This window comes from Dipodomys spectabilis, unplaced genomic scaffold (genome assembly GCF_019054845.1).
Source record: "Dipodomys spectabilis isolate Male_0828 unplaced genomic scaffold, ASM1905484v1 ptg000262l, whole genome shotgun sequence".
Lineage (NCBI taxonomy): Eukaryota > Metazoa > Chordata > Mammalia > Rodentia > Heteromyidae > Dipodomys > Dipodomys spectabilis.
Window position 1 is genome coordinate 2,749,514 of NW_024870939.1, and position 25,973 is coordinate 2,775,486.

A 25,973-nucleotide genomic window follows, 5' to 3' on the forward strand; every position below is an offset into this window, starting at 1 on the left:
ATGAAGAATGAGTCAACAGAAACTTTGAAAGCAATCTATAGTCTAAAACAGAGTAAAGAAACACACAAATGTGAGGTATGATATGAAAGAGAATAAAGAATCTTAAATATATATTTTAAATAAATTTTTGCTTCAGTGTACAGAATTCAGAGAAGTGTCTCTACTAAATATACTGAATCACTAGAATGTTATTACGAAATAATGCTAGATTGTGTTGACTTCTTTCAGAAAAAAAATCACTAATGAAAACATCCACATGAATTTCGTTCTCTGATTCCCCCACTTGCCTGTGCTCCACTAGTGTGCATTCTCTTTATTTTGCTCACCATTTTTTTCCTGACCTTGCAGCTAGGCATAGCAGACAGAGAACGCAATTCCACAATAGCCATTTCTCAGGGTAAGGAAGCTACAACTTTGGACTAGTTTCACTTATAGTAGAAGGGAGCAAATACCATCAATGCATATGACATATGGATGAACCAGAGAATAGGTGTCTGCATGGCACAAAAGTCTAGGGGGAGCAGAGTATGGGCAAAAGAATTGAGTCCAAAGTCAAGAAGAGGGAAAGTTTGCAGTTACTTGGGTCTTCTACCTCTTTGGTGTTTGCTCCTAAGGTGTAGAGGGCATTTTCAAGGCATCAAGGCACTGAAAAGACCTCTGATTCTGAAAGCTGATAGGAAGAAACATCCATGAGTATAAGAACACAAAACCTAGGTTTCTCCAAGAAAAAACTTCCTTCAACGAAGAGGAGAAAACTTGAAGACCAGAAGAGATATGCAAGTCCAAGCTAGCCTGGTCCAAGCCAGCCTAAGAAAGAGGGTTCAAAGAGAAGAAACTAAGAGAGAAGTGCCTTGTACAAAGTGTTCCCTGCAACCTGCAAATTATAATTAATATCCTCACATTTTTAGTTCTATATGATAGCTTTGGGTTTTTTTTTTCCAGTCATAGGAACTTAATTCAAGGCCGGTGTGCTATCCCTGAGCTCTTTTGCTCAAGGCTAGTGCTCTACTACTTTGAGCCACAGTGCTACTGGTTTTTAAGTGTTTTGATTGTTTTGTTTTTGTTTTGTCAGTCCTGGGGCTTGAACTCAGGGCCTGGGCACTGTTCCTGAGCTTTTTTTTGCTCAAGGCCAGCACTCTACCACTTGAGCCACAGTATCACTTCTAGCCTTTTCTGTGTATGTGGTACTGAGGAATCAAAGCCACGGTTTCATGCATGCTAGGCAAGCACTCTACCACTAAGCCACAGTCCTTTTGAGTGGTTTGGTGGCAAGAGTCTCACAGGGACTTTTCTGCCCATGTTGGCTTTGAATTGTGATCCTCAGATCTCAACCTTCTGAGTAGCTAGGAATACAGGCAGGAAGCACTGATGTTGGCTATCTGATAGGTTTTGTATTTGTTTAATATGGTAGAATTTGCTATATCTTCTCATGTATAATTTATAACGTGACATTTGGATGACTCATTATTTTTATTATTATGGTTATTATTATTATTATAACAATAACCAGAACTTCGGGGAGTTTACAATTTTCCTTCCACAAAGACTTCTTGAGAAACTAACACCAGGTAGTCATTGTGATTTCAGGTCTGATGTCAGACCAGAAGAAGTTAAAAAAATATCCCTTTCTACAGCAACTGATCTTTGTTATAAGTGCGTTCCGAAGACTGTTTTCTTTAAGCTCACTTTGAGTGCTGGTTTGGGCTTCAATGAAGTAGATATTGTTGATTTTTATCTTACATATCTAATAACATCATTTGATTTATTAGTAAATATACCATATTTAAAATCTTGACATGTCCAAATTTTCATTTTTATCTTTATAGTTTTACTTCTATAAATTATATTTTTATATTTTGTCTACCTTTTTTATAACATTATACCTTATTTGATTTCAGTCATGTACAGTATGCCACTTTGTTATCACTCTTATTATTATCATTATTACTTTTATAACACTTAGTATGTCAGTGATGAGTAATTAGAAGCTCAGAAAGCTAACATTTTTCTTCCAAAAAGCATTTAAGAATCTCTCAGCCAGACACTGGTGGCTCATGCTTCTAATCCTAGCTACTCAGCAGGCTGAATCTGAGGATTAGAGTTCAAAGCCAGCCTGAGCAGGAAAGTCCATGAGAGTCTTATCTCCAATTAGTCACCAGAAATCCAAAGTGGTCTTGATGCTCACATGGGAGAGAGCTCGCCTCAAGCTGAAGAGCTCAGGAACAGCGCCCAGGCCCACAGTCATAGACACATGACTAACAAAAAATAAAAAGGAAAGAAGCTATCTCTCAGGAAAGCATTGGGATTTTGGATCCAAAGTTAATCCTGAAAAGGGTATCTTAAGCATCTTGTCTGTATTTTAAGTGAACTTATGAAATGGCATGTGACTTACACAAAGTGACATAATAATATAGCAACAATGAAAACAGCAACATGTTTTCCCTTGAGCATCAAGTGTCCTCTATGTTAAATCCAAATTCTCCCAGTTCTGGTGTTTTCTCAGAGCATAGAGTTCTAGAATGGGAGTCAGGCCCAGTAACTTGGTGCTGATACTGAGGTGATACAAGTACTTGAACCAATCAAGAAGACAGGAGACCCTCAGTTTCCTCACTCACAAAATGGTGATGTGACAAGTTCTCTAAAGATATCTGAGTTCTAAAATATTTCCATGCTAGAACGTAGTTATGAGTTTGTACAAGTGCAGGCTCAGGGGAAGATAGGGCAGGAAAGGAGCAGCCTGCTTCCAGCCAAGGCAACAACATAGAAACCAGATGAATCAGTGTCTTCAGTTGCCCAGCTTGAAAAAGTTCATCAGAAGAATACCAAGTGGCTCCAGCACTTATAACCCTTCTAAACTGATGGTTAGTATGGTTCTGGTTATTAGTAATAGAAGAGATTCCTGCTCACAGCCAACTTTAAATGTGCTGTTCTTCTAACATAGTGAGAGTTTGTCAATCTCATCCATTTTCCTACCACCCTCTTGCCTCTTGTAGACAAGAACCACACTCCATCTTTACTTGGGACTGCAAATTCTCTGCAGCTTTCTCCACCTGTTTTACATGATGCCACTGCTTTAACAGGTAATGCCCACAATTTCTCTACAGTCGTGGCTCCAGCCATCACTTCAGCATGGCGGCTGCTATTCATCTCAGGTACCTCTTTCCAGCAACTTACGGTAGTGCTTAGCTCAACCCACATTCTAGCACAGCATTTACTGTCAGAGTTTACTGACTTTACTGGCAAGAGTCACATTTGCACTTCAGTTGCCTCTTATACCTGTTTTTTTAATGGAACACCACAAGTGGTAGAGTGCTGGTGTGGTAAGCACAAGGTTCTGGATTCAAACTGCAATACTGCCATTAATTAGTTAATTAATTAAATGAGAAGAAATGGAATAATAACATAGCCATTTGACCTGTGCTACCCATAGAACATCACCAGAAGCATCTTAAGTGAGGATGTGATTACTGTTGTTGTTGTTGCATTTAATTAGTTGTATGCAAAGGAGTTGCCATTCAACAAAGCATTTTATGAATACCGTAAGTCTTGGTCAATGTAACCCCTTTGAACATTCTCACCACTACTTCCCAACCCTCACCTCCCTTACTTTTGTTAATTTTATATGCTATGTACTGAAATTTTTACCATGTCCCCCTCATTTCTTTTCTTCATTTGTCTAACTACCTCCCCTTAACTGCACCTCATCCCTTTTCTGTACTAGTTTCCTGGTGATTTTCATTGTTGTTGTTGTTGACTTTTGATTTAAGCCTTTCAAAGGAAGACATGCTTTCGATTCTTTGGGAAGTACTTCAAAACTTTTGTGGAATAGAGACAGTTAAATTTCCCCTGGTTTTCTGTTTAGAGATTCCATCACAAACAAAGATGCTTGGGACATGCCATTTTTGTCTACTTGTTGAAGAAGCACTCTTCTCTTGAGCTGGAGGCTAGTGCTAATACGTGTGATCCTAACTTTTCAGGAGGCTGAGATCTGAGGGTTGATGTTTGAAGCCAATCTGGGCAAATATATCATTGTGACTCTTGTGCCAGGTAACCAAGACCTAAAGGTAGAGGCATGGCTCAAGTGTAGAGAGCCAGCAATTAAGGAATAAAAACAACAAGAAGCAAGAGCACAAGGCTCTGAGGTCAAGCCTTATCACTAGGTTCATAGGCAAATTTACTTACACACACACAAACAATCACACACACACACACACACACACACACACACACAGAAATACACACAGCAAGAACTAAAAACATAAATACTATTTTAAGTGCATAGTGAGACACAAGAGATGTTATCCTCACTGGACAGTGGAAATAATTGAGTATGCTCTATGAAAATGATAGACTCTAAGAAACTTTTTTCCTTCTTTAATTTTCTATGGGGTTCTTGGGTTTAAATCCAGAGCCTGGAGAATAGTAAAGAGCGTTCAACCATTGAGTCATATTCTAAGTCTAAAATCTTTTTAATTTTTCAAGTCACTTTCATTTTTATTTTACTAAAACGATTGCTTGAAATGCAAAGACATAAACAATGGCATCAGATGATCACTAGTAACAACTAGTGTACTCATTACCCAACTGATGATAGTAGGTTTTCTCCAAGATCCTAAACCCATTTGAAACTATGGGGTTCGGGCCATGATCCTAAGAATTACAGAAACTCCTTGCCCAGTGTTTGCAGATGGCTGTTTAATTTGAACATGAGGAGGTGGAGCATCTCAATTATCCTGGACTGATTTTTTCCTTTATTTCTTTCTAGTGATGGCAACTTTACTCAAGATGGACACTTCCCTAAGATCGCAATCTCCTAGCCAAACATTTCGCATCCCTAAAATTCCAGAGAGCTCTAAGCCCTGAAAGCATAAATGCTGAGAGCAACAATCCACCGTAGTTATTTCTCAAAGGTCACAGTCTCTGGCCAACCAGAGGCTCACCATTGCTTGCCCTGCCCGACATCATTCTAATGCAGCTCAGCCTACTATAGTCAGCCTATCTCAACCAGCTACTGCCAAGACATATTTTGTGAGTTCTACAAAAGCATCTCAGCCAATTGTAGGCAATATAACCAAGACCAGCCCTTCCCAGCCCAGTGTGTCTAGCCTCCCGTTGCTAGGCCTGAACCTTACGTTATCTTCTACTTCTCTCCAGCACAAGCCTGTTTCAACTGCTGGGACTAAGCTCTAGTCACTGCCTAAGCCTCAAACCCAGCATCAATTCCAAGATTTCAGCTGCAAAACAATTCTATGAAGGAAACCTAATATTCCTGGGCCAGTAGTATCAAATCCCATCACCAAAGAACCAAGATCAGAGCATGAAGCCATGAAAAGGCAGGCCCAGCAAGAGCGTGAGAATTCAGCCAATACACTGCTTTGGGGAAATTGCAGTGTTTTGTTTAGAGACAAAAAAGATATGGAAGTTTCTTGATACCACGGCTATGCAATGTAAGAGCTGCTAGGATTGAGGGTACCAATTCAGTACCAGATATTTTCCAGCTTACATATAAAGATAGATAATGACATTAATAGGACCATATAAAGATATATTGATGATTCATTTAGATAGATAATTACTGAAAAATTCTCTTCTCAAAATTTTAAAAACAAACAACAATTTATTGTAATGGAATTGAGTAAGTCCTCATTAATAAAGATGTAGTTTGTGTTTTGATATATGGCTACAGTTCAGCTGTATAGATTTAACTTGGCAGGAATAAAGTCATCTTAAGCTTTAAACATCATGATTGTTCAAAGGCACCCTTTTCCTGCATCATTTCTCAATAAACTAATTAGACAAAACCAACAGACTAGGATGTTGAATTTGACAATAGATTACTTGCTCCAGAATATGACTGATACTTGGGTATTAATACAAAACAGTTACTTTCAACTAGAATGACACACTTTTGGTCCTACACATGCTTCTCATTCTGACCCACATTGTGGAGACTTAACGTGTTCTTGCCACATGAACAATTTTCTGACTGTTCATTCCCCAAAAAGGTTTTCTGTAGGTCAATTTTGAAAAGTAAAATGAAAGAAAAAAGTTACACAAACTGAAGACTAGGACAAGATAAATTGCATTTGCCAAATAGAACTGGATTTTGAATTTCAGTGTTTGAAGATGTAAATTACATGGCTAAAATAGAAAATCTTACCACATATGCTATTAGGATCTTGAATGTCCTCAAAAGCCCCTATGTCAAAGGCTTATTTCCCACCATGGTGTGATTGGGACACCCTCAGGAGGTGGAGCCTAGTGGGGCTTTTTCTGGTCATTCTTTGCTTGCCTTTGTTAGGAATAATGAAATGCTCTTCTTTCTCTCACATTCTCTCCTTTGTGCAGGCCAGGAGGTATGCAATTGCTCATCACACATTCTTTACTGGGATATACTCCCTTGCATAGGCTCCAAAAGCAAAGGGGCCAACTGAACATGGGCTGAAATCCCCAGCATTGTCAGCCAAACTAAACCTTTCCTTTGAGAAGATGATTGTCTCAGTTGTTTATTACAATAACAAATAGTTGTCTAATAGCACTTTCCTTCCAATCTTCTACCCCATACGGAGATAGCTGTGCATGCCCTTGAATCTATATAGGAACACAAAGAAAAGAGAGACTAGTCTGGCTTGCATGTATTTAGTGTGTGTCATTAGTCTTGAATTATATACCAGTATTATGGAAGCAGCCTTTCTTAAGTATGAAACTGTGCTAAAAGGAAAATAAATCCTTGAGAGCTTTGTAAGTTTTAAGCCACATCACTGTATCTCTTGATTAATGAGCTAGACCACATTATATGCCAAGGTTCAAGGCCTCCATGGGAAGCTCATGCTCCTAGCTGCCCAACCTGACTTTCAGAGCAAAACATCCAGAGGATATTGGTTTGAAGGTCAAATATCTAAAGGGGACTAAATAGTAAATGAAGTTCTGCATCTTCCTCCACAAATCCTGCTGTATGTTGCCTTTTCTAACCATTGACATTAACTGAAGAGCATGAGAAAAATGAACTTCAAGGATTCATTCCCAGGCTGGGCATTTACACACATGCAACGAGTCACTTTCTTAACTTCCTGTTGACCCAGACATAGGATGAGGGGATGGTGGTACTAGGGAAGGATAGGAACAGAATTGGTTAGGGAAAGGGGAGAAAGTGGGGAATGGCCACCAATGAAAAATTAGTTAACAGCATTTAAGATACTTCTTGAGATAAATCATTAAGTTCACCATTCCAGATTATACAATTCACTGGCATAATACTAGAAACCCAAAAAAGAAACACCACTCATCTTTTTTTTTTTTTTTTTTTTTTTCTGGTTGTAGACCTGAACTCTGGGCCTGGGCGCTGTGCCTCAGCTCTTTAGCTCAAGGCTAGCACTCTACCACTTGTGACATCACGCCACGTCTGGCTTTTTCTGCTTATGTGCTGCTGAGGAATCGAAGCCAGGGCCTCATGCCTGCAAGACAAGCATTCTACCACTGAACCACCTTCCCAACCCCAACATCACTAATCTTGTTCCTTGCTTTTTAAAGCTGGTACTGGGCCATGAACTCTGGGCCTGTGTACTGTCTTTAACTTCTTGCTCAAGACCCTTTAGTGATGGTCTTGGTAAATAAAATAAGATCAGAAGGGCTGGGTAATATGATCGGAGTCAGCAATTATCTCTTTGTCCTTTCAATATCAATGGATTTAATGCACGAATTAAAGACACAGAGTGGATGTTTGGATCCAAAAGGAAATCCCATTCATCTGCTGCTTACAAAAGACTCATTTCATTCCCAAAACAAGAGTCTACTCAAGGTGAAAGGCCGGAATAAGGTCTTTCAAGCAAATGGTCCTCATAAACAATCCAGAGGAGCAATAATAATATCACATAAAATAGATTTCAAATTAAAATTAGCAGAGCCAGAGAAGGACCTTTCATAATAATAAAGGGAAGTCTCCAACAGAGGCACATCATGATCTTAAACACGTATGCACCAAATATAGATGCTCCTAATTTCATCACAAACGTTAAATGACCTCAAATCACAACAGACCCAAACACATTGATTGTTGGTGACTTCAACACACTCTTATCACCTCTCTATAGATCATCCAGGCAAAAACTCGGTAGAGAAACCTCAGCTAAATAGCTACACTGACCACCTAGACCTAACAGACATCAACAGAATGTCTTACATAGCAGCATCACAATATACATTGTTGTCAGCAGCACACCAGACATTCTCGAAAACAGACCATATCCTAGGTCACAAAGCAAACCTCTGCAAAGTTGAAAAACATTGAAGTCACTCCCTGTATCCTGTCAGACCACAATGCAATAAAATTAGAGCTCAACAGCAAAAATCAGCCCAGAAAACTCATGACAACTGAAATATTCATTGATAAATAATCATGGGTCATCAGAAAGATAAGGGGAAATTTACTTGTTTTTGGGATTCAATGTAAATGAAGACACAAAATACCAACTTCTTTGGGGCACAGCAAAGACAGTACTCAGAGGAAAGTTCATAGTCATAAGTAGTTACACAAACCCAAAATCAATAGATGGAGAGAAAAAAATTAAAAATTATGGCAGAATAAGTGAATTCAGAGATTAAAAAACTGTACTGGGAATCAACAACAACTGGTTCTTTGAAAAAAAATATCAAAATTGATAGAGCCTCTAGCAAACTGAAGTAAGAAAATAAGAGATCTTTGATCCATTGGAATTGGTTCTGGTACAGAGTGATATATAGGGATCTGATTTTAGTTTTCTAAATTGGTGTTTAACCAATTTTGCCAGCACCTTTTGTTGAAGAGGCTGTCTTTCTTCCATCCTATTTTTGGGTCCCTTATTGAAGATTAGGTAGCCATAGTTCTGCAGGTTCTGCAGGTTCAATTCTGGGTCTTCAGTTCTTGTGCCAGTACCAAACTGTTTTTATTATTATAGCTTTATAATAGAGTTTGAAGTTTGGTATTGATATTCTTCCAGTGCTGTTCTTTCTGCTAAGGATTCTTTTTTGCTGATCAGGTTCTTTTTTTTTTGGGGGGGGGTCCGGTTGTGGGGCCTGAACTCTGGGCCTGGGCGCTGTCCCTCAGCTTTTCAGCTCAAGGCTAGCGCTCTACCACTTGAGCCACAGCGCCACTTCTGGCTTTTTTCTTTTTGCTTATGTGGTGCTGAGAAAGCGAACCCAGGGCCTCAGGCATGGAAGGCAAGCGCTCTACCACTGAGCCACCCTCCCAGCCCAGCTAATCAGGTTCTTTAATTAGTTCATATGAATTTTTGGATTGCTTCTTCTGTTTCATTAAAGAATGATGTTGGGATATTAAAGTGTATGATACTGAATTTGTAGATGCATTAAACTGCAGATCTTCTGCATGGCAAAAAACATAGCTAGCAAGATAAGTAGAAAGTCTATAGATTGGAAGATCTTCACTAGCCATACAAAAGACAAGAGCCTCATATCTAAAATATACTTAGAATTCAAAAAATTAAATCCCCCAAAAACAAATCCTCAAAGAAACAACCACCCCATGAATAAGTAGGCTAAAGACTTACAGAGAGACTTCTCTGAAAAGGAAATAAGAATAGCCAATAGACACATGGAGAAATGCTCAACATCTCTGGCCACAAAAGAAATGCATTCTAACTGGGGTGAGGTGGAATCTCAATGTTCTTTTGATTTGCATTTCTTTTATAGCTAGACAAGTTGAGCATTTATTCATGTATATATTACCATTCTTATTTTCTCTTCAGAGAAGTCTCTCTTTAATTCTTTTTTTAAAAAATCAGTAGTGAGCCTGGGCACTGTCCCTGTGCTGAATCTTCAGCTCAAGGTGAGCACTCTACCTCTTGAGCTATAGCGTCCCTTCTGGTTTTCTAGTGGTTTGTATTGGATCAGAGTCTCATGGACTTTTCTGCTGGGGCTGGCTTTGAACCGTGATACTCAGATCTCAGTCTCCTGAGTAGCTAGGATTACAGGTGTAAGCCACCGGTGCCCGGCTCTCTTTAGTTCTTTAGCCCACTTATTAATCAGGTGGTGGTTTCTTTGAGGATTTGTTGTTGGAGGAATTAATTTTTTGAGTTCTGAGTATATTTTAGCTATAAGGCCCTTGTTGGTTGTATGGCTAGTGAAGATCTCTCAATCAGTGGGCTTTTTATTGATCCTTCTTGCTATGTCCTTTGCCATGCGGGAGCTCTGCAGTTTCATACAATCCCATTTGTCCAACCTTTCTTTGATTTGTTGTGTTTCTGGGTCTTTATTTAGAAATTTTCCACCTGTGCCAAGGAGTCCTAGAGTTTCTCCTATTCCTTCCTGTAATGTTTTATCTGATTTGACTTTGTGGTCATTCATCCATATGGAGTTGATTCTAGTGCAGGGTGATGAATCCCACTTTTGGGCATTTACTGAAATGATCACAAATAAGGTTATACTAAAGTTACTAGGACAATTATGATTTTAGCAGCACTATTCACCATAGCTATGATATGGAACCAACCCAGATACCCCTCAGTAGATGAATGGATCAAGAAAATGTGGTATATATACACAATGGAATTCTATGCCTCCATCAGAAAAAATGACACAACCCCATTTGTTAGGAAATGGAAAGACTTGGGGAAAATTGTATTAAGTAAAGTAAGCCAGACCCAAAGAAATATAGGTTCCATGGTTTCCCTTATTTGCGATAACTAATATGCATCTAGGACAAGCAGAAAAGGTCAAAAGCTCTGTACAGATGACCATATAAGATGATGCTAGGGGAAATAAACCCCAAGAAAAGGATACAAGGGATTTTATCTTTGTTGTGGTTGTTTTTAATGTACTTACAATGTACTATGTAATTTTTTTGTTTCTTTTCTATGTTCTTCCCCCATGGTATAATCCCTGTTTTCACTGTATTTGATTGCAGTACCCTGCATCTTGTATATATATTTTTCTAATTTGGGGAGAGGAAGGGAAATAAAATGCTGAAATAAGTATATAGGTTGACCCATTGTAACAATGAGATGTACAAGACACTATGTTTAAAATAAACTTTACAACTTTGTAAGGGAGGAAGGAGTTGGGGAGGTGGGGATGGAAGGGATAGTAGGGAAAAACAAAGGAGGGGGTAACAATGCTCAATAGGAAATGTACTCATTACCTTAATTCATGTAATTGTAACCCCACTGTACAGTATATACAATAAAAATATAAAAGAAATCTAATAAAAACAGATTCTAGAGGGGATGTAGTAAAAAAAAAAAGAATGCTACTACGATGTTGGTGGGAGTGTAAACTTGTTCAAACAATTTAGAAAGCAGTGTGGAGGTTCCTCAAAAGGCTAAACATAGAGCTCTCCTATGACCCAGCAATCCCACTTCTGGGCATTTACACAAATAACCACAAAAAAGGCCCTAATAAAGCTACCAGAAAACAATGTTCATTGCAGCATTATTTACCATAGCTAAGATATGGAACCAAAACAAATGCCCCTCAGAAGATGAATGGATCAAGAAAATGGAATTCTATGCTTCCATCAGAAAGCATGACACTGCCCCATTTGTCTGGAAATGGAAAGACTTGGAAAAAATCATGTTAAGTGAAGTAAGCCAGACCCAAAGAAATATACATCCCATGGTGTTTATGGTATATCCCATGGTATCCCATGGTAGTTATCAAGGATACAAATCTGGTTAAACATACTTAAGTTAATAAGTATAAGATATCAGGAAAAGCAAGCACAAGTACCAAATGATCATCTGAGAGATACAGAAAAAGCCTTTTACAAGATCCAACACACCTTGAGGATAAAAGTTCTAGAGAAGCTAAGAATATATGGAATATTCCTAATGTAATAAAGGTGTATATGGTTAATCTATAGCCAGCATTGTACTTAAAGGTTAAGAACTAAAGCCATTGCCTTAAAATCAGGAATGAGACAGGGATGTCCACTCCCTCTACTATATTCTTGAATATACTGCTGGAATTTCTAGCAAGAGCAATAAGACAAGAGAAAAACATTAAAGGAAGCCAGCTGCTGGTGGCTGATGCCTATGATTCTGGCTACTCAGGAGGCTGAGACCTGAGGATCAGAGTTTAAAGCCAGCCTAATCAGAAAAGTCTGTGAGACTCTTATCTTCAATAAACTACTTAGAAAGAGCCAGAAAGGCCCAGTGACTCAAGTGGTAGAGGCCAGCTCTGAGCACAAAGAGGCTCAGGGATAGTGGGAGCCCCTGAATTCAAGCCCCATGACCAGCAAAAACAAAAAACAAAACATAAACATAAAAGGCATCCAAATAGGGAAGAAAGAAGTAAAACTACTTCTTTTTTCAGATGACATGATCCTGTATTAATAGGACTCTAAAATCTCCTTTCCCATGCAGATCCAAAACTTTAACAAAATAGCAGAGTATATCATAACCTACAAAAATCAGTAGTTTTTCTGCTTTTCTGTAGGCCAACAACAAGAAGATCGAGAGTGAAATTAGGAAAGCAATCCCAGTTGAATTTCCTCAAGAAAAAACCCTAAGAAATAACCAAAAGTACGAAGAACATCTCTAGTAAAATCTATAAAAATGTGAAAAAAGGAAACTGAAAATTTAGGCAGATAGAAAGACCTTCCATGCTCCTGGATAGGAAGAATTAACATAATGAAATGGAACTAATTCCCCAAGCAATTTGAAAATTCAATGCAATACCCTCAAAATCCCAAAAATATTCTTGAATGAGATAGAGAAAGCAATTCAAAAATCTGTATGGAATAACAAAAGACTCTTCAAGGTCTTAGCAAGAGCAATCCTTAGCAGGAAGAACAGTGGTGGAGAATAACAAAACCAAACTTCAAACTCTAGTACAAAGCCATAGTAATAAAAACATCTTGGTACTGGTACAAAACTAAGCCTGAGTACCAATGGAACAAAAGATTCAGAAATGAACCCATAGACCTATAGCCACTAATATTCAATAAGGAAGCCAAAAATGTAGGCTGGAAGAAAACCTCTTCAACCAAAGCTGACAGCAAAACTGGAAATCCATAGGAGGAAACTGAACCAGACCCCATATATCACCTTGAACCAGCCTCAATTCAAAATGGATCCAAGACTTCAAAATAAGACTGGAAACCATGACACTTTTACAGGAATGGTAGGGGAAACACTAGGGACCCTGGGCATAGGTCAAACTGTCTAAGTAAATATCTAGATACAAAACAAATCAAAGAAATAACTGATATATATCAGATTATATCAAACTTAAAAAAATTTCTGCACAGCAAAGGAAATAGCTAACAAGATAAACAGAAGAAAAATCACAAAATGGGAGGTTTTTACCAGCTATATATCAGACAAGGGTGTAATATCCATAATACACTCTGAGGTTAAAAAATTAAACCCTCAAAAAATAAACCCTCAGAGAAACAACTCAATAAATGTGCTAAAGCCCTAAATACTGACTTCTCAGAAGAAGTAAAAATGGCCAATATACATATGAAGAAATGTTCCACGTATCTAGCCTTAAAGGAAATGCAAATCAAAACAACATTGAGATTCCACCTTACCCCAGGTAGAATAGCCATTATCAAGAAATCTAACAATAACACATGCTGGAGAAGATGTGGCCAAAAGCAAACTCTCTTATATGGTTGGTGGAAATGTAAGTTTGTTCAATCAGTTGGAAAGCAGTATGGAGGAAAGCTAAGCACAGAACTACCCTATGACCCACCAATTCCACTCCTGGGCATTTATCCAATAGAGGAGAAGCATGGATATACTACAGCTTCCAGCACAATCATATTCACGGCAGCATTATTAACCATAGCCAAGGTATGGACTCATCCCATATGTCCCTGAATGGATGCATGGATCAAGAAAATGTGGTATATATACACAATGGAATTCTACTCATCCATTAGAAAGAATGATATTGTAAAATTTGTAAGAAAGTAGAAAGACTTGGAAAAAATTACATTAAGTCAACTAAGCTAGGTCCAGAGAAATAAAGGTTGTATGGCCTCCCTCATTAGTGGGATCTAGAATGTGCTTGTAAATCTATAAGTAAACACAATGGGTGGCATGCAGTTATAAGTGAATTAAATGAAGTATAACAGGCTGTATAAAGAGTGCAAATAGTATAATTCTTCAGAAAGACTGAGTCGAAGCCAACAAAATAAGTAATAGGAAATAGATTGCTGCAGGGGAGGGGGAGAAGAGTAGAGGAATGATCAAGGGAAAGCAGTAGAATGAAGGCAAGAATGCATTGTACATACCACAGAACTGAGAAAAATAAGGGAAGGGCGAGTCAAGGGGGTTAAGATTCTGAAGGGATGATACAGATCGATTTGCACTGTATACATAAATTGTTTATTAATTTGCAAAAATAATCAATATATAACCGAAAATTTAAGAAAAATGAGGAAAGTGTTGGAAGAGTGTGCAAGAATGTGGAAAGGTGTGACATTGATTAAGAGGCACTATGTTCACTAATTGCTATGTTGAATGCCAACTCCTTTCTGCAACTATTTAAACATAATAAGAAGTGTGTTTACTCTGCTTCAAAACAAATAATTGCCATGAAAAGGCATACAGTCAGAAGTGGGGCTGTGGTTCAAGTTGTAGAAGCCAGCCTTGAGCAGGAGTTCAGGCCTCAAATAGTTTGCCAGGGGGCTATGGTATGGGACAGTAACTCTAGCTACATAGGAGCCTAAGATCTGAGGATCACAGTTTAAAGGCATCCCTGCAGGAAAGTCTAAGATATCCTTACCAAAATTAACTGCCATAAAAAAAGCTGGAAATATAGCTGTGGCTCCAGTTGTAGAGCACCAGTTTTAAGGAGAACCTGAGGGAAGTAGCCAACCTCTGAGTTCCAGCTTCAAGGTAGAAACCAACAAACAAAAGCAACACATCTTAACAGTGTTGGATTCCCTATAAAAGAGAAACAAACCAAGAAAATGAGTAGATAATGCAGAACTTTAGAACGTCTCTAGACATACTAAATCAGTGGCATAAATGAGATGTTTTACACAAAAGAAAAGGAAAACTATTAATATTTTACTTTTAATGTCTTTCCCCTTAGTGTATAAATTCTGAGAAATTCTGGAACAAAAATACTCAATTTTATGATCATTTAATACAAAAGTTCGTTAAATTGTGCTTATTTCATAAAAACAAAACAAACCAAAACCTACCACACGAATCTCATTTCTCCCATCTGTACTTTTTCCTGTGCTCTATCATGGTGTACTTTCTCTATTTGGCTCTTCATTTTGCCTGATGTTGCATCCTCGCATGACAGACAGAGAACACAAGAGCCCCAGGATTCCATAGTGGTGGTTTGTAAGAAGAAGGAAGCTACAGTAACTGCCACCCTCATTTCACTAATAGAAGAGAGAAAAAAAATCCTCCATGCTTCTGGCATGAGAATGAACGAGATAGTGCATGACTACATGGCCCAAAGAGCCGGGGGAGCAAATTATAAGCAAAATAATTGTTTAAAGTCAGAAAAAATGAAGTCTGCATCATCTGTATCTTCCACCTTTAATGTTTGCTACTAATGTGCACACACCACATTTCAAAGTTTCAGGGCAAAGCAAAGATCTCTGCTTATAGCAGTAAAAATCCATGGTATAAGAATGCAAACTCTAGTGTGCACCAGGGGCTCATGCCTGTTATAGCTTCTCAGAAGGCAGAGATGAGAGGATCACGGTTCTAAGCCAGTCCAGGCAGGAAAGTTTGTGAGACTCATATCCAATTAACGACCAAGAAGCCATATGCAGCTATGACTCAAGTGGCAGAGTGCTAGCCTTGATTTAAAAAGTAAAAGTTCTGGGACTAAGCCCTTGCCCTGAGTTCAAATCACAGGACCTATAATAAAATAAAACATAAAAGAATGTAAAATCAAGATTTCTCCAAGAAATAATTCCTAAAATAAAGAAGAGAAAAATGAAGAACAGAGGAGAGATGCAAGTCCAATCTGGTCTAGAACAATCCAGAACAACGATGTCAAAGAGAAAGCACTAGAAGGCAAGTACCTTGGCTTACAAAATTCCTTACAAGGTGCCAACAATGTACTTCACCCTGCTCTTCAATCAGGTAACAAAAGAGCTCTTTCATCCTTCTTTGGGTATTTGAAAGTTCTAGTAAGTTTACTAATTGGGTCAACAAAATGATCTTAGAACAAGTGTAAGGCTTCAACCTCAAGGATTTTTCTTTGTCAAGCACATTAACTATATGCACAAAGTAATTATAATATTTTATGAGGTGAAATATAATGGACAAATTATAAATAGCTTTAATAATGAACATTGGTGAGAAACACTGAGATGATGTCTTCCATTCAAGAGCCTAGAGGAAAGGGGATAGTATGTCTGATTTGTAGACTTCAGGTCTTCCAAGACCAAGCAGTCAGGAGTTATTAAAGCTCTCCTGCCATTCTCTACCCAATCCCTTCTTCTGGTTCAGATTCTGATCTTGTGATTGGCTACTTCAGACCTTTCAACTGCCTAACTAATGACATCATTCTCCCACCAAACCTATCACCACCTAGTAGAATCCTGGGGTTACCATGGCATCCTTCGTATATTTGCATCATCGCAAGTGCCCAGTGCCCAGTGAGCAGTATCCAGTGAGCTCCTTACTGGACACACTTGTGCTCTTTAGCTTCAGCTATCCACACATCCTCAAGTGTCATTCCTCATCCCTTGTATCTCCAGTTGATATTACCCCTTCTCTCAGCATGTCAGGTAAGGAGAAAAAGGGTTTTCTTGGTATGTGACTTAGCCACACAATTTACTCTGTGACAAAATCTGTTGCTTTGTCTGCTACATGAAGATAATAAATTGACCAACCTGGGATCACTTTGATTTCAAACACTGTGTTTACTTAAAGGGTATTTGTGGATGGAGATTGAAGCCATAGACTTCTTCAGAGTGTCAATTTTAAACCAATTAATGGAGAAGGAAATTTGGGTGCAGTGAAAACTCTATCCAAGATACTTCATCTGTAACAGAGTCCTTCAACAGCTCGTTCCAATTTAGTATTTCAAATTTAGTGTATTCAAAGAACAATATTTAAGTCTTTCAATATTTCTGCTCAACTGAGGTACAGAGAAAAACAGGAAGAGAGGAGGGATGATCACACTAGCACCAGACCAATGGTCTGGAAGGAAAAGTTCACCAGGAACCAGAGGGGTTAAGAAGAGATAAAGAGGAGGATGAGAAATAGGATAGAACCACAGCTATGAAGAGCATGGGGACATTCTCAAGAAAAGAGAGGTGGTTTAGAACGGAATGCTGAAGAAGATCAAACCTTTTAAAATCAACACACAGAAACAGAGTACAATCTAACCACAGCAAGGCAAAGTGCAGTTAGTTTTAGTCAAAGTATACATTAATGGACCACAAAGCAAATTAAGGGTAAAACAGAATAATTAGAAACAGTTTTTGAGAAGTCACTTTTAGATGGTTCTTGTTTTGTATTGCTTGTGATGTTTTATTCCAGTTGACTCTGAATACAGATGATGCTTGGAAGTGCCTTTTTCAACCTGTGAACTCATAGCACTGGCATAGCACCGGCGCCAGCCATGCCCCAGCCCTCTTTGTTTCTGTTATTTTCTAGACAGGATTTGGAGTTCTACTAGAGGCCACCTTCAAACCATGATCCTTCCAGCTATGACTCCCTTGTACCAGTGACCACAGTCATGATCCATTACAAGGGATTATGTGATTGAGATGAAATTTCACTAACCTGCCTAGAAGGCTGTGAAGCCACCATCCTGGACTGTTTCCTGAGTAGTTAGGATCCGAGAAGTGAGCTGCTGAGCCCTGCCTTGACAGTTTCTAATGTGAACATTTTAGACATGTATTGTAGAAATGGTTCTTTATAACATATTTCTAGGAAGGGTTCTTACAGAGGGTTGTGCAACATAAATTTCAGCATTACTTTTCATTCTGATTTTTAAACTTCATGGAGGTGTGTGTGTGTGTGTGTGTGTGTGTGTGTGTGTGTGTGTATTAATATCAAAGCTTATACTCTAAGTCTGGGTGCTGTCTTTAAGCTTTTTAGCTCATAGCCAGTGGTCTACAACTTGAGCCACAGCTCTACTTCCTTGTTTTGCTGCTACTTAATAGGAAATAAGAATCTCATATGGTGAGGACCAGTTTGGTACCATACCCTCAATCTTCATGTTCCTGAGTAGTTAGGATAACAGTCATAAGTGCCAGGAATGTGTATATATGAGTATATATGTATATATATATATATGTGAATATATGTATTTATATGTATATATATATTCTAACTTTCATCAGTAGTAGTTCAAATCAAAGCTGTATTTTATCCTTATAATCACTTTCTGGTTAAAACACAACAAACATAACTAGAATCAGTCCTTTGAGATCAAAAAATCATAAAGAAATATTTTTCTAAGAATAAAAAGCAAAATTTAATCTCCATGTCTTTATTTCCACATTCATTTAAACTAATTTTGAAGTCCATTTTGGTTTTTTGTATTTAAAAGAGCTGTTTGGGTATTGGAATCAGTAGCACATATGACACTGATGTGCTATCTACTGCACTAGCAAGGCATCTTCAGTATCACATTACATAAATAAAAATATAAAAGGCCTTACTTCTGTCTGGAATTGTAGCTCCTGTCTGTGATCCTAGCTACTTAGAGGGCTGAGATCTATGGATCACAGTTCTAAGGCATACTGCAAGAGTAAGAGTCTTTGAAACTATTATCTTCAATTAACCACCCAAAATGATATGGAGTATAGCTGAGGCTAAACTAGCAGTGCTGGTTGCTTTGAACAGACACACAGACCCACAGACATACACACAAACACAGACTCAGACACACAGACACACAAACACAGACCCAAACACACACAGATACACACATACACACACTAAAGGATAGCACTCAGGCCCAGAATTTAAGCGCCAGTAGCAATACCACTCAAAGAAGGTCTTTGTTGTGTTGCCAGTAAAGTAAATGATGATGATGATGATGAAGATGATGATAACAGAAAGGTAATAGTCATTTCTTTTCATGGGTGTTGATATTTGTTACGTTGAGGATGATTTTTTCTCATAATTAAACATGAAGCTAGGTTTTTAGAATAAATACGAAAACTTCCAAAACTTTTCAAAAGACTTTTTGGTGTTTCTATTTTTACTATATTAATTAAAATATCCAACTAGAACAATTAATATCTTTAAATTGGAGTGTAATATTTAGAGAAATAGGAATGGTTACAATAATAGGATTCTTTTACTTTTGGTGATTTGCTGTCCTCTGTTCCATTTTGGGCTTGTTTCTTTGCTCTAATTTTTTTTTTTTGCATTTGTGCTATGTTGCCCAAACTGGCCTTAATCTCCTGAACAAGAGTGATTCTTTAACCTCACCATCGCACATTCTAGAAATACAGAGGTGTTAGGCTTCCTACTCATTAAAAAATACTAGTGTACATCAATTATGACTGCTTATTTGGCATTACTGTTGATGTAAAAAAATTCCAAAGAGGATGAGTTACCTAACTCCCAGGATAAAAGATCAGAAAATAACTAATCATTCCCAATAAACATTAGAAATTTGAATTAAATGTACCATTTATACTATCAAAATTATGGGATAGTTAGAATAATTACAAAAGTCATGTACAGGGGGTGTATGCTGGAAATTCCAAAGCTTTGATGAAAGAAATCAAAGCAACAGTCAAGTAAATTTAGAGTTATCCATGTTTATAGAGAGGAAGACTCACTATTGTCGATTGAGGCAGGATGAATGAAGGGGAGCTATGTCAATGAGAGATAGGAGGTAGGGGTGGTGTACCTTTAAGTGGAGAAACCATATGTACTGACTTGAATTGCTTGCAAAAATGAGCTAAGTGTGGTATCTTATAGTCCATGCTATTTGGAATTCCATTCACTTGAGAAGTTGAGGTTGAAGATTACAAGTTTGCTGTCAGTCTTCTCAATTAACTGACAAACTGTCCCCAAAAAAGTTCTTAGCCAGGTGCCAGTGTTTAATACCTACAATCCTAGCTACTCAAAGGGATGGATGTGAACATGGCAGTTCAAAGGCATCCCGGTCAAGAAAGTCCTTAGGATTCTTGTCTACAGTTAACCACTAAAAGGCAGAAGTAGAACTGTGTCTAACATGGTACAATGTTAGCCTTGAGCAAAAAAATCTATGCAAATGCTATCTCTCTCTCTCTCTCTCTCTCTCTCTCTCTCTCTCTCTCTCTCTCTCACACACACACACACACACACACACATACCACAATTCAAAACCAACTTTCACTTCTGTGCTAGATTTTGGCTAAAATGAAGGAAAAATATCCTTTTGCTTAATATTGCACATACAATAACATCACTTCATTTACTGGTAAATATACTAAATGAGATTATTTGGTAATATCCAAATTATCTTTAATATCTTTGTATATTCAATTATATATCATATTTTTACATTTTGTCTAACTTTTCAGAACTGACTATATTTAGCTCTGTATCAATCATGTATGTCCCTTTTATTCATTACTCATTATTATGACTATTTGCTATTGATGGCTATTTGCCAATCGTATATTATACCATTGATGAATAAGAAGAAGCTCAGAAAGTTTCACAGTTTTCTTGCAAAAAACATTTCTTGAGAAAGTTATCTCTGTGATAGGCATTGTGACTTCAAGTCAGAAGGTAGACCTGAAGAGGTCTGACTTGACTTACCTTCTTATCTGTGTTTTAAATGAACTCTACAAGTGTCTTGCAACTTATACAAGGTGGCACAACTAAAACAACAATGAAAATAGGATCACTGTTTTCTCATGACCTACATCAACTAGCTCATAAAAAATTCTGTTTCAGCCTGGGAAGAGGGCTCGGTGGTAGAGTTCTTGCCTTGCATGCATAAGGCCCTGGGTTCGATTCCTTACCACCACATAAGCAGAAAAATCCGGAAGTGGCACTGTCCCTTAACTGGTAGAGCTCTAGCCTTGAGCTGAAGAGTTCAGGAACAGAGCCCAGGACCAGAGTTCAGGCCCCACGATGGACGAAAAAAAAAAAAATTCTAGTTTTGTTGATTGTGGTGTATTGTTCACCAGCTCAACCTTTATAGAATGGTGCTCTCATAGCAATATGAAGTAAGTACTCAAACCAATCAGGTTGACTTTTGACCCTCATTTCCTTACTCCAGAAATGGTGATCTAACAAGTGCTGTAAGGATATCTGAGATCTGAAATGCTTCTATGCTAGGAAATAAGAGCAGACTAAGGGAAAGACAGGGATGCAAAGAAGAAGCCTATTTCTACCCAGAAAACAACACAGGAACCACTTGCTCTTTTCTGTTGCACAGCTTGATCGGAAGAATAACAAATGGCTCTGACTTATAAACTGATCATAGATATATCAATGATTGTTGGTATTAGAGGACTTCTGATCATAGCCAGCTTCAAATATTCACCTCCTCAAAAAAAGTAGGCGTTGGTCAGTCTCATTCATTTTTTACCACCCTCTTGTTTCTTGCAGACAATTTCCAACATCCATCTTTACTTGGAACTGCAAACTCACCACAGCTCTCTGTTCCTGTGGTGAGCGATGCCACTTCTCTAGCAGGAAATGTCGGCAACTTCTCCAGAGCCTCAACTCCAGCCTTCACTTCAACATGGCTACTGCCATCAACCTCTGGCATCTCTTTCCAGCCACTCATGGGTACTGCCTATCTTTACCAACATTCTAGCACACCCATGCTGTCAGGAGTTACTGGCCAGAACATCTGCACTTCAGCCTCCTCTTGTCCCAGTACTTTTGAAAGGGAGTACACAGGACACACTAAAAAGAAGTCATCTGAACTTAGAGACTTCACCGTGACTCTCAACCAGGGCACAGCAGTCCCTTCAATGGCTGTGACACCACGATATGTGGATGCCAATGCCATAGTCCCTCTGTATCCATCACTGTCTGCCAGCCTGGTTCAGGGGACATTATCTCAGATTCCACATCAAGAGAGTAGCATATTACTTCCCTACCAACAAGGAAACCAGATTTACTACTACAATCAAAACACTATGGGCCCTCTGTTGTTTGGAGAGCCTGGTCCCTGCCTGCAATCATATGGCTCTGTGTCCTACACAGGGAGTGGGTTCTTTGCTCCTCAGCCTGAAATAGTGATGACACTCCAAGAGGTCCAGCCCACAGATGTCCCACCACCAGTCTCCACTTCTGGAATCTACTACTCTGTGTCTGCTCAACCTAACACAGAAACCAGTTTCCAAGGTAAGCACAGATGGCAAAAGGGAACAAGATTAGCATCATAGAAAAGAAGGGATGAATTTGCATCTGAATAGTGGAGAGCCCACAAATACAGTTTTAAGTCCTGAGCCTCTACCACCTCACTCACAAAGTGACCTCTATTTTTAGGCATAAGCCAGAGAGGGCTGCGAGTATGGCTCAAATGATGGAGCTCTGAACTCACTTCAAACCTCAGTACTGCCATTAATTTTGTTGAATAATTAAACAAATACATAAGAATTTATGGAAAAGTGTGAAGGACAGCTGTGCTGCCCTTAGTGTCACCAAAAGCACACTCAGTGAGGCCATGCTGTTCATTGTCCTTGAAATCCACTCCCTCTAATTAATCCCCTTCTTTATTTAGTTCTTTGGTTTCATTGGAAAATATATCAAAAAGTAATTGTGGTAGTAACACATGAATTTCCTTTACTTGCATTTATTCCTTCCCAAAGGAAGCAGGTCAGAAGATGTATCTTTTGTGTATTTTGTAGGCAGGAAGTCCACTCGAGTTGAGCACCAGTGGCTCATGTATGTGGCCTAGCTACTGAGGAGACTGATCTGAGGCCTGAATTCCAAAGACATCTTGAAAAGTTTTTCAACATCTTATTTTCAGGTCACAAACCAATGCAGACAATAGACACCAAAATGAAGTAATAATGCAGCAGCCCTAAGAAAAAGTCAAGCAGCAAAAGAAGAAAGGCTGAAGTTAAGCTGCAGAATCATTGAGAAATGCACACACAGAAATGCACTCAAAATACACTAAAGGTTCCCCCCCATGCCCGTTCTCTCACTTTAGGGTTAGAATCAACACATAAAATTGAGTAACCAGTATAAAAATATGAGGCTTTATAAAGTTGTTTTTTTGTTGCTCATGGGCTTGACCGCAGAGTCAAGAACATAGTAAGCAACCACTCTATCTCTGATCTGACAAGAAGTACAATCATTTCCTATTATTTTTTTGTCAGTCATGGAGCTTGAACTCTGGTCCTGGGCACTGTTCCTCAGCTCTTCAGCTCACGGCAAGTGCTGTGCCACTTGAACCACAGCAACACTTGTGATTTTCAGATGGTTAACTGGAGATAAGCGTCTCATGGATTTTCCTGCCTGGGCTAGCTTTGAATCATGATCCTCAGATCTCAGCCTCCTGAGTATCTAGGAATACAGATGTGAGCAACCGGTGCCAGGCTTCATTTCCTATTTCTAAAGCTTCTTTTTTTATTTCACTTACAACAAACCTATAAAGGAAAAAGAAGAGAAATAATGCCATCTAATTAGCATGTTTTATATAGAGTAGTTATTATATATCTTCTTAGAGTCCTGTCCATGATCCTTAAGACCAGATCCTAGAAACACCTTGCCCAGTGATGAAAAAATGCCATTAAATTATTGGTGTGTGAATGGAAGATCTACCGGGACTGATTTCTGTCCAGATTCCTTTGTACTGCTAGAAACTGCTAGAAACTTCCACATTCCTAAAATTACAATTTCCAAGTAAGAAATTTTGTCAGCCAGACATTCCAGACAGCCCAAAGGCCTATAAGCATAAATACTGAAGTCATGGAGAAAAACGTGTCACCTGAACTTGGAGACATTTCAATAAGAGATCTAATATTAAACACTTCTAATATCTTGGCTGTGCCTCCAGCAAAGCCAGACATAAACAGAAAATAAACATTCAAACAAAAATAAAGAAAAATTTTCAAAGGCTCTGGTTGCCTTCTAGAAAACCATAGAAAGCTGGGATGTTTGACTATTCTCTTCAGAAATCCCTGACATTTAATGTAGGTGCAGGTCAACATTAACCTTAGGGAAAAGAGAGAAGTCTATATATGATAGAGCCAATTTGGACATTTTGAGTCTTGAGGACAAATGGAATTGACTGTAACAATGGGTGGGCTTATAGACAGTGCTGTGATGGTTAAAGACATTCATTTTAACCAGATATTTCAATTCATTCACAGATCTCAAACAATCCAATGTTTCTACTACAACTGACATCAAAGGCACAGAAACCATCGATGAGATTCTCCTGCAGGAAAACTCAATGGCCACTAAGCATTCCACTGGTCAAGTCCAAAGGAACAAGCATGAAGCCTTGGAAAGTATGGATGGAACTCCTGAGGTCAAAGTCGAATGCCAGCCCCCAGAGCTCCTGCTGGAGGAAGAGGTGACTGTGTGCACCATCCCATCCAGTGAGCAGGCTTCCGTGAACACAGACAAGCATTCTGACAGCAAATCTCCAAAAGCTGCATCCAGCAAGGTCAGCAAAACTAAGAGCCATGCACAGAAAGAGACCAAAAGGATCAGGGAGAACCACCCCAAGAAATGTGATGAAACCAAGCAGCCAGGGAACAAAATCAAAAAAGAAGAAAAGACAAGCATTCCCAAGACCAAGCACAAGAGAAGTCACCCTGAGCTTAGCCAAGAGACCTTCAAAAGGCCTCGAACCAACCTAGGCGTGCAGATGTGGGAGTCAGTGCAGGTTTTCCATGCACTAGGGAAGAAAAGTGAGAAGAAAAAGGAGTTGCCTTCTCCCAAGGCCTTGAGAAATGCCAGCAGCACACAAGAAACCAAGTCCACTCCAGCTGTGAAATGCTGGCTGGATATTCCCCATGAGGGCAAAGGCCCTAAAATTACTCAAGTCAAGAAAAGGGATAGGAGTGAAAGCCAGTGTCCATCACCAACCCAGGATGAGCTGCCTCCACCTGGGAAGGTCAAGCTGGTTCCTTTGCCTTTTCTAGCCCCAGAGAAGCCTCAAGCTCGACCTGTTTCTCGCAGGCCACAGTCTCTGGCCTCCCGGAGACCCACTGTACCTTACCATGCTCTCCCTTGTTCTAACACAGCTCAGCCTACTCCAGTCAGCCGATTTCAACCAGCTACAGCCAACACATGCTTCATAGGTTCCACCAAAACATCACAACCAATTGCAGCCAAAACAGTCAAACAGGGATTGACCACCACTCCCCAGCCTAGTGTGTATCAATCTACCATTGCTAGACCTAAACCCTATGAAACATCATCTTCCACTTCTTGGCAGCAGAAGCCTGTGTCCACTTCTGGGACCAGGTTCCAGTCACCACCTAACCCTCAAAGCCAGTATCTACTCCAAGACTTCAGCCGCCAACCAATTCCATGGAGGAAACCTGATATTCCTGGGCCAGTAGTATCAAATCCCATCACCAAGGAGCAGAGGCCAGAGCGTGAAGCCATGAAAAGGCGGGCCCAGAAAGAGCGTGAAATTGCTGCCCAATACACTGCTTTGGGGAAACTGCAGTTTTTTGCTCAGAGGCAAAGAGATATGGAAGTTTCTCAATATTACGGCTATGTAATGTAAGAGCTGCTGCGATTGTGGGATCCATATTGAATACCAGCTATTTTCCCGTATATATTTATATTCAAAGATATAAACACTGATATAGACATATGATATATAGATATATTGATATACATAGTTTTTGATAGAATAAAATTATTTTAATGTACTTAAACTCAATAAAATTGAACAATTAAATGTAATGGAATTGAATATAAGATTAACGAAGAAGCCATTTGAGTTCTATGATATTTCCAAAGTTTTGCATGATTTTGGATAGAGGTTGGAATCAAAGGTTGCATTGGAAAGAAGCAACTGAATTGTGTGGGTCACAGGGGAGGGTAAGGAAAAGGTTTAAGCACAGCAGAACTAACACAGTCCACGAGTAGGACAGAAAAAGATAT

At 38.9% G+C, this 25,973-nt stretch overlaps 1 protein-coding gene across 1 annotated transcript; it reads left to right on the forward strand.

The window, feature by feature from the left end:
* On the forward strand, window positions 1–25,590 carry LOC122125155 (uncharacterized protein C2orf78-like). The gene is given in 11 exon segments (XM_042699722.1): window positions 1–75; window positions 349–397; window positions 1,588–1,653; window positions 2,994–3,080; window positions 16,593–16,649; window positions 16,652–16,705; window positions 21,495–22,241; window positions 23,715–23,793; window positions 23,795–23,902; window positions 23,904–23,961; window positions 24,181–25,590. Coding segments are annotated over 11 exon segments (2,790 nt in total).
* The last annotated feature ends 383 nt before the right edge of the window (window positions 25,591–25,973 follow it).